Source organism: Nerophis ophidion, linkage group LG29 (assembly GCF_033978795.1).
Source record: "Nerophis ophidion isolate RoL-2023_Sa linkage group LG29, RoL_Noph_v1.0, whole genome shotgun sequence".
In the NCBI taxonomy this organism is placed as follows: domain Eukaryota; kingdom Metazoa; phylum Chordata; class Actinopteri; order Syngnathiformes; family Syngnathidae; genus Nerophis; species Nerophis ophidion.
Genome location: NC_084639.1, coordinates 2,341,688 through 2,351,390, shown reverse-complemented (window position 1 = coordinate 2,351,390; position 9,703 = coordinate 2,341,688). Strand labels below are relative to the sequence as shown.

General features: G+C 36.4%; 1 protein-coding gene across 1 annotated transcript; it reads left to right on the top strand.

Moving 5' to 3' along the window:
* Positions 1-458: 458 nt before the first annotated feature.
* On the top strand, positions 459-9,500 carry si:ch211-255i20.3 (transmembrane emp24 domain-containing protein 11). The gene is made up of 5 exons (XM_061891796.1): positions 459-774; positions 2,704-2,795; positions 8,725-8,850; positions 8,930-9,076; positions 9,142-9,500. Exons 1-5 carry the CDS (start codon positions 645-647, stop codon positions 9,289-9,291), a joined length of 645 nt encoding a protein of 214 aa, XP_061747780.1. The 5' UTR covers positions 459-644; the 3' UTR covers positions 9,292-9,500.
* Positions 9,501-9,703: the final 203 nt, after the last annotated feature.

Here is a 9,703-nt window from a genome sequence, read left to right as displayed (position 1 = left end):
ATTTGGGTGTTACCATTTAGTGGTTAACTGTACGGAATATGTACTGTACTGTGCAATCTACTAATAAAAGTCTCAATCAATCAATGAAAGATTACTGTTTGTCTCTGGGTCGGTCCATGCCTCACAGACACAAACTGTTATAAAAGCCAGAGTTGGTGCAACAAAGTGCTAGTGCTGTGTTTTTTGTTGGTTTGGTTGTCATGACTTGAATTGATGTTAATTAATGTTTTCACTCTGCTTGTTTTTAAAAATGAAACTGTTACTAACTACTACAATGTTTTCTTGAAGCCGGAAAGTTGACATTTGAAATGACTATAGTTTTGTGTCATGCCTGTTATATTATTTTTTTTCTCCAAAATTAAGCAGATGAATGAACATCCTCGGAGACTGGTGACTTACTTTTTGCCAGGGGTTGTAGAACATTAAACCGTGTATGTCACGCAGTGCTGTCGTACAAAACACCTGACAGTTTCTCACAGCCTCCAGCAAACAAGCCAGCTGTCAAACATGTTATTGTAGTCTTTGGAAAACCGCTTTTGGATTTCGCATTTTCAAAAGATCTGCATTCGACTGTGTTTTATTGGACCCTGTGGTCAACCGTTCTATTAGCGTGTTGGACTTTAATAGGTCTTTGAGGAGCAACAATGAGGCTGCGGCGGGCTGGCTTTCTCCTGCAGTCTTACCTGATGTTGGCAGCGGCCATGTATTTTGATCTGGGCGAGCAGGAGGAAAGATGCATCATTGAGGAGATTCCTGAAGACATGCTGGTGACAGGTGAGTCCTGGAGAAGGAATACAGACTGGACTCAGCATTCCTATAAGTACCCCTCAGTAAACTCTGCAGAACACTTTAGAACAGGCCTGGGCAGTTATTTTGACTTTGGGGCCAAATTTAGAGAAAAAAACGTGTCTGGGGCCGGTATATCTATTTGTAGGAAAACTAGGGTTGGAAAAATGTTTTCGGTTCGGTACGTACATTGGTTCAGAGGTCACGGTTCGGTTCATTTTCGGTACAGTAAGAAAACAAAAAATATAAATTTTTGGGTTATTTATTCACCAAATTTGCCAAATCTTCCACCAAAAATATTTTTCTTAGTGGAATATTGGATGTGAAGTAGTCGGAACCTTGGATAGGTCAATCATTCATAATAACATTGATTTTGATTCAATATTTTGTTTAGCCTTCAAGCTTTTTTATTTTACTTTTGTTTATGTTTTTGTTTATTTTAATAGTATTTTTATAATGTGCCGTGGGCCTTTAAAACATTAGCTGTGGGCCGCAAATGGCTTCCGGGGCACATTTTTGACACCCCTGCTATAGATAATAAAAAATAAAATCTGATGAATCTAGGGGTAAAAGGAAGGGCCTGGCGACACGTGCGTTTATCATAACTTTCTCGCTCTCTCTGTCTCTACTCTTCCCTCACCAATGCTGCTGCGTGCACAATTTGTTTTGTTTTTAACCCCTTCTCAACCCTGAACGTACATTGAAAGTACACGCAACCCTAACTTAAAATGACGGACATTTGAGGCATTTAAGAAACTCCACCCGGACAGCCCCGCAAAAGAGGACATGTCCGGTGAAAAGAGGACGTATGGTCAGTCTATCGTGGCCCGGTCGCTGCTAGCAAGCCGTGTGTTGTGCCTCGGTGTGCATTTTTTACACAACGTGCGGTACGCTACTTAATATGTCCGTGTGGAAACTCGTTTGGTACACCTCCGAACAGAACCGAAACCACCGTACCGAAACGGTTCAATACAAATACTCGTACCGTTACACCCCTAAGGAAAACTAATACAAAACCTCACAATAAAGTCTAATTGAATGCTAAAAACGTTATGACAAACCCCCTTAAAAACGGAATGGAATTTAAATGATTTCTATGAACGATAAAAGTCTGAATATTGACAACATATGAATGTCACCCCCCCTTTCAATTAACATATTTTATAATCAAGCCAAATGCAACAAAAATGCAACAAACACAGCAAAATATGAATGCAAAGGGTAATACACAAACCCACCTACAATCTGATACATCTGATATATCACTAAGCTTTAGATCTTTCTTGTAAAGATTTCCTTCCGCGTCTGTCCCTGACACCCGCATTTCAGGCTGGCCGCTCTGGAAACACTATGTGGAAACGCTCCCCACCCAAACTGTTTGGTGCCTCGTCTGACCTGCTATGATGTAGATTACCATAGTAACTCATAGGGTTGTACGGTATACGGGTATTAGTATAGTACCGCGATATCAATGAATCATATTCGGTACCAAACCGCCTCTGAAAGTACTGGTCTGCCACACCGTAAGATTTTTTTGTTAAAATGAAGCCAATAATGCAATTTTTTTCTGGTCCCCTTTAATTACAAAAGTATCGAAAAGTACCGAAATAATATTGGTAACAGGACAACACTAGTCACTAAAATATCATAATAAAGCGCAGATTTCAAGCATTGAAATACTTGGTATAGTTGAAGACTTACGGTCATTAAAAAACATGACTGCACATCATAATGGCAGCTACACTTTCCATCTTAACGATCTAAAAATATTATTTGGGAATGTCCGGCGGGCCAGATTGAAAAGCTTAACGGGCCGCATGTGGCCCCCGGGCCTTACTTTGCCCAGGTCTACTTTAGAACGTGTCTTACAAAACTCTTATGGCGTACGACTCAGGAGAGCGTATCTCTTACCTTCAGGATATTTCTTGTTGGCGCCGTGGGACTTGAAGTCATCCACCTCCTCTCCTCACCTTGGCGTCACTGTGACAGTCAAAGACCCGAACCATGAGGTACAAATACTTTCTTTCTTTTCCTTCTTGAACATGAACACACTTAGAACATAATACATCACACAATTTCATATCATTTCACTTTACATCATGACCGAAAAGGAGTAGGAAGAAGCAAAGCTTATTTAATCCTATCCCTTTCCCACTTTGGAGCGTTTACAAATATATACATTCATTTACTGGCTTTTTTAATAGTAAAATGACATCCGTGAATGAGTAATACAGCAGTTTTGTAATATATAATTAAGTCAGTCATTATTAACATGCTAAGATGAAAAATATCTTATTTTCAATAAGGTTGAAAGTGTTTCTCATAATTCTTCTTCTTCTTTGTATTTTGTAAGCACTATTAATTTGAACGGCCTCTTAAGGTGGATCATATCAGTACAATGTTTAACTTCTTTACTTAATCCATTCCATCATTTAATTCCACATACTGATATGCCAAAGGTTCTAAGTGTTGTACGTGCATACAAATGTTTTGAATTAGATTTTCCTCTCAGGTTATATTTTTCCTCTTTAGTTGAGAAGAATTGTTGTACATTCTTTGGTAGCAGGTTATAATCTGCTTTGTACATCATTTTAGCTGTTTGCAAATTTAACAAATCATTGAACTTTAATATTTTTGTTTCAATAAAGAAAGTGTTTGAATGTTCTCTATATCCAATATTATGTATTGGTCTAAATGATCTTTTTTGTAACTCGGTTAACGAATGTAGCGCACATTTGTAGTTATTTCTTCGTATTTCTGCACAATAACTCAGATATGGTAACACAAGTGAGCAGTAGATAATATGAAGTGTTTGTGCAGCCCTTTGAGACAATAGTGATTTAGGGCTATATAAGTAAACATTGATTGATTAATTGAAAGTGATTTTTGGTCCAGAAGGTGTTACACTTTATTCATTATTGAAATGTTTTTTGCCACCTTATGTTGTATATTTTGTACATGAGATTTCCAGTTCATTTTATCACCTATTACCACTCCCAAAAATCTGGTTTCTTTTACCCTTTCAATGTTTACTCCGTCTATTTGTATTTGTGTAAGTTGCTCTTTTCTACCGTTACCAAATAGCATTATTTTAGTTTTACTGATACTCAAAGAGTCTGTTTTTGTCAAACCATTTTTGTAATTGGTTCATTTCTTCTGTTATTATTTGTATTATCTTCTGTGTGTTCTCTCCTGAACAGAAAGCAGTTGTGTCGTCTACAAATAAAACTAACTTTAAGTCCTTTGCAACTTTACAAATGTCGTTTATATAAAGATTAAACAATCTTGGTCCCAGAATTGATTCCTGGAGTACATCACAAGACATATCTAGCTGTGTTGACATATATTTTTACTCTTTACCCAGCAGGCAGCGAACATTTAAACAACGTTGAGAAACTTGTTAAAATAGGTCCTGACGTAGAGCAAGTCAAATATAACTTTGGAACAACATGCTTTTTGTCAGGTTCTGACGTTGATTTGCCCGTTGAATTTTGGTCGTTTCCCAACAGATATTGTACAACACAAATACTGTGTTGAAACAACATGCTTTTGACAACGTTTGTTTAATGTCAGGTTGTGACGTTGATTCGACCGATGAAAAATGGTCATTTCACAACCAACAATGTGGATCCAATGTTAGACATCAACATTGTCTCAACTTCCAAATATAACTATTTTGTAACGTTGTTTTTTTCTTCATTTATTTCAGGCAATGACATAAAACAAGTACAACACATTAATAATATAAATTAATATAGTGCAAAAGGTAATGCACAGTATGTAATGCATGATTTTCCAGTTTTGCCTGAAAGGGAGTGGGAAGAAGCTAATTTATTTAATCCCGCCCCCAGTTCTCCATTCAGTGATTTTTCCATTGAGTTTCAGTGTTACTTTGTTGAAGGGTTATACAAATGTTGTATCATAGTGGCATTACCACAGGTAACAATAATTATTACACTGTAACAATAATTTGTATCAACAATGCAGGAAGAATGAATATACCAAGAATGGTAATAGACAACATAGCAATAATGGGAAGGAAATGTTTAGAAAACAGTTTTAAAAAACAAATATGTATAATCAACGTTGTATCCACATCGGGTGCCTGCTGTGTAGATACTTAGGCTCTCTCAGAGTTGAACATAACCTGACAATGGCCAACTGAAAGGATTTTAACATTACCGAACATACAAGCGTCAAAATAAGTACATCTTCTTGACTTTGATGACAGGAGAAGGGCAGCATTCTTTATTCAATTGTCATAAATGTTGCCTGATGGATAATACACAAACTTGCTTCACCTATTAACATGAATTGATTAACGTGGACCCCGACTTAAACAAGTTGAAAAACATATTCGGGCGTTACCATTTAGTGGTCAATTGTACGGAATATGTACTGAACTGTGCAATCTACTAATAAAGGTTTCACTCAATCAATCAAAAAAAAAACCTTTAGACAAAGCTAAGTTGTAGATGGTTCGTTTAAATAGCTTATTAGAAACGTGATAACCAGCAACTGTGTCACACTACAATCCAGAGTTAGTATACAGTCAATTTAATTGTGGCATCATGCCACAATTAAATTTGGACCACCACAGAGATTTTATTTAAATATATATTTGGCATGTTTTTCTGCATAGCTTGTTGCTTCCAGATCCATATATGAGTACATTATTTATTATAAAGTAGAGATGGGATGTCTGGGTCTTTGAAGGGTGCACTCCTTTGAAAGAGCCATACAAAAAACTGGCTCGTTATTAAAACGATTTCAAAGGGTAAAATCAATTAAAACAATAGTTAGAAATCAAAATTTTAAAAACACAGAGGACAAAAAAGGACCACACAACTCACGTAATGTTATAAGCCAAAGAATAAAAATGGGTCTCAAGACGAGACCTAAAACACTCCACTGTGGGAGCAGTTGGATCATGGTGGGGCAGAGTGTTCCAGAGCTAAGGGCCGACCACAGAGAAGGCCCTGTCTCCCCTGGTTTTAAGTCTTGTCTTGGGCACCACGAGCTGGAGCTTGTTCTCTGACCTCAGAGAGCATGCAGGAGTGTAAATTTGGAGGTGCCAGTCAATGTAAAGCTTTAAAAGCAAACATCAAGGTTTTAAAATCAATTCTAAAATGAACAGGAAGCCAGTGCAAAATCTCAAGAATTGGGGTTATATGCTCGAGTTTCATGGCCCGTTAAAAGTCGTGCTGCCGCGTTCTGGACTAACTGCAACCAGGAGAGAGCTTTTTGGCTAATGCCAGCATAAAGTGCAGTACAGTAGTCCAGGCGACTTGAAATAAAAGCATACAGGACTTGTTCAAAAAGGTTAAAAGATAAAAACGGTTTTGCTTTTGCTAAAAGACAAAGATGATAAAAACACGATTTTAAATCGCCATTGACTTGTTTGTCAAGCTTAAAATTGCTGTCTATAGTCGCGCCAAGGCTGGTGACTTTGGGACGCACATCATTTTGCAATGGTCCCAAGTCAGTAAGGGGCCGGACCAAAAACTAAAATTTCCGTTTTTCCCGCATTCATTATTAAAAAATTCTGGGCTAACCAAGCCTTGACGTCGCATAGACAGTTGAGAAGAGGTGTCAGGGGGCCGTGGCCTTTTGAAATCGGCATATAAATTTGGCAGTTGTCTGCAGAAAAGTGATAAGCAAAGCAGTAACAATACTGAAATAAATTGCAACAAAAACAGTGTGATTAACAGTGCAATAAACAGCAATAACAGTGCAATACATTTTAAAGGTGCAATTTACACATCACCTCTTTTCATATAATCGACAGTATGACCGTTTCTCTAAAATGTTTTATTTTTATAACATGGTCACTACTGCCTAGTTTCTCTTGTTTATGTTCTCATTTTTACTGGTATATTTTTATTCTTATTGTTATTTTTTAAATGATTCTTATTGATATAATTTCTATTTTATTTCCATTTATACCTCCATTATTTACTTTTTAAATTATATCTCAATTCTGTACACTGCTGCTGCTGGAATTTAAATTTTCCTGAGGGAACTCTCCTGAAGGAATCAATGAAGTACTATCCATCCATCTATCTATCTATGTTAGAACAATTATGTATATATTATCACACAACTCTTATGCTTAAGGGCCGTTGCTTTAGTAATTATCAATTGTGCTGAAATTGTATTTTTATTTGTCTGTGCAAAACTGGCAATCCGAAAGATTGCAAGCCAGTCTCGTATCAGTGTTTGTTTCAAGAATTGGCCTGCTGACTGCCAAAGCCGAACATCGAGTACCGTGACGCAGACAGAGCAGAGACAAGCGGATTTCACGACTGTTAACACATTTGCATTTTTGTATAATTATACATTGTGTCTAACTGGAGCTGTCGAGATGACCTCCTTCCCTCAGCGACAGCTTCAGTGATGTAACCAGGGACCTCCCAAATAAACAGAGGAAGCACGTGGGCTAGACTTTTAGAGCGTAGTTTGGATCTGTACAGCCTAAAAAACATGTCTCCTCAATTGAGCCAAATTTAATTCTGCATGATTCCTTGCTTCTCGTCTGTTTAATAGATGTCATCAGTGTTTGAACCTAACAGTCTATCAAAAAGCCCCCTTTTAAAGATTCCACCATATTGTCTTAAAACAGGGGTCACCAACCTTTTTGAAACCAAGAGCTACTTCATGGGTACTGATTAATGCAAAGGGCTACCAGTTTGATACACACTTAAATAAAGTGCCAGAAATAGCCAATTTGCTCAATTTATCTTTAATAAATAAATCCATATATATATATATATATATATATATTTAAAAAATGGGTATTTCTGTCTGTCATTCCGTCGTACATTTTTTTTCCTTTTACGGAAGGTTTTTTGTAGAGAATAAATGATGACAAAAACACTTAATTGAACGGTTTAAAAGACGAGAAAAAAAAAAAAAGAAAATTTAATTTTGAAACATAGTTTATCTTCAATTTCGACTCTTTAAAATTGAAAATTCAACCGAAAAAAATGAAGAGAAAAACTAGCTAATTCAAATCTTTTTTTAAAAAATTCAAAAAAGAATTTATGGAACGTCATTAGTAATTTTTCTTGTTTAAGATTAATTTTAGAATTTTGATGACATGTTTTAAATAGGTTAAAATCCAATCTGCTATTTGTTAAAATATATAACAAATTGGACCAACCTATATTTCTAACAAAGACAAATCATTATTTCGTCTACATTTTCCAGAACAAAAATTGTAAAATAAATTCAAAAGATTTTGAAGTGAGATTTAAATTTGATTTACAGATTTTCTAGATTTGCCAGAATATTTTTTTTTTATTTTAATCATAAAAGGTTTGAAGAAATATTTCACAAATATTCTTTGTTGAAAAAACAGAAGCTAAAATGAAGAATTAAATTAAAATGTATTTATTTATTTTTTTAAGTAAAAAATATATATATTTGAACATTGATTTAAATTGTCAGGAAAGAAGAGGAAGGAATTTAAAAGGTAAAAAGGTATATGTGTTTAAAATTCCTAAAATCAGTTTTAAGGTTGTATTTTTTCTCTAAAATTGTCTTTCTGAAAGTTATAAGAAGCAAAGTAAAAAAATACAATAATTCATTTAAACAAGTGAAGACCAAGTCTTTGAAATATTTTCTTGGATTTTCAAATTCTATTTGAGTTTTATCTCTCTTAGAATTAAAAATGTTGAGCAAAGAGAGACCAGCTTGCTAGTAAATAAATACAATTTAAAAAATAGAGGCAGCTCACTGGTAAGTGCTGCTATTTAAGCTATTTTTAGAACAGGCCAGGGGGCGACTCATCTGGTCCTACAGGCTACCTGGTGCCCGCGGGCACCACGTTAGTGACCCCTGTCTTAAAACATCTTCTATCTTAATAATTGTCATTTTTACAACTCTTACTCGTCCCAATAAATCTTTGTGTTTCTAATACACTGTACCTCTTGCTAGCTTTTGATGACAAAGCGCTTCGGCAAATTCGCCAAATTCAGCTTCACGGCTCACATGTCCGGTCAACACTTCCTCTGCTTCCAAACCAACTCCACAAAGTTCTCCGTCTTTGCTGGAGAACGTCTGGTGAGACCTGCGCAGACACAAACAAACACGACGACAACATTTTCCTTCTCCTGACGTTTCTTCTTCTTTCGCGCGACAGAAGTTACACTTGGACGTCCAGGTGGGAGAGCACGCGACGGATCCAAAAACGGACAGAACCAAAGACAACCTGGAGATGCTGGACAACGGCCTCCAGCACCTCATTGATCAGATGGTGTACATCACCAAGCAGCAGGACTACCAGAGGGTGAGATGTTTGAAGAAAAAAGCTCCACACATTACCTGGAGTAACATGAACGTGCGTGCCTGTAGGAAAGGGAGGAGATGTTTCGTCAGATCAGCGAAGACACCAACAGTAATGTGCTGTGGTGGGCCGTGGTGCAGACCTCCATCTTGCTCTCCGTTGGTTTCTGGCAGATGAAACGACTCAAAGACTTCTTCATTGCCAAGAAACTTGTATGATTATCACCTAATAATGACAAAAATACTTGGTGTTTACTTTTGTACACATTTTGCTTTCTTCATCACTGTGTAAGCCATCAATCCAATTCATTCTCTGTAGAATGGAATAGAATAGAAAGTACTTTATTGATCCCTGGGGAGTGTAAGTCCCTGTAAGTGGACAAAGATGAATAAATAAGCTGTGCTTCTTCCGACTCCTTTTTAGACTTGTTGATTTGTGCAAATGTAACCATGTGAAGTTCCTTAATAGTAGTATTAAGGCTACTGTTTATTTACCTGCATCCGTGCAGATTTGGCCATTTTTTTTTAAGGTTTGAAGGCAAATGTATTCGCAATCATGAATGGATTTAAACACTCTTAGGAAAAATTATTTTTGAAAGATTCAAAATACCATTCATCATAAGCAAGATGT

Bases quoted from the DNA above. Each gene is read 5' to 3' on its own strand.
- si:ch211-255i20.3 (XM_061891796.1), top strand. From the start codon at position 645: ATGAGGCTGCGGCGGGCTGGCTTTCTCCTGCAGTCTTACCTGATGTTG. The intron at 775-2,703 runs GTGAGTCCTGGA...TCTTACCTTCAG, and splicing joins TGAAGACATGCTGGTGACAG to GATATTTCTTGTTGGCGCCG. The intron at 8,851-8,929 runs GTGAGACCTGCG...TTCGCGCGACAG, and splicing joins TCTTTGCTGGAGAACGTCTG to AAGTTACACTTGGACGTCCA.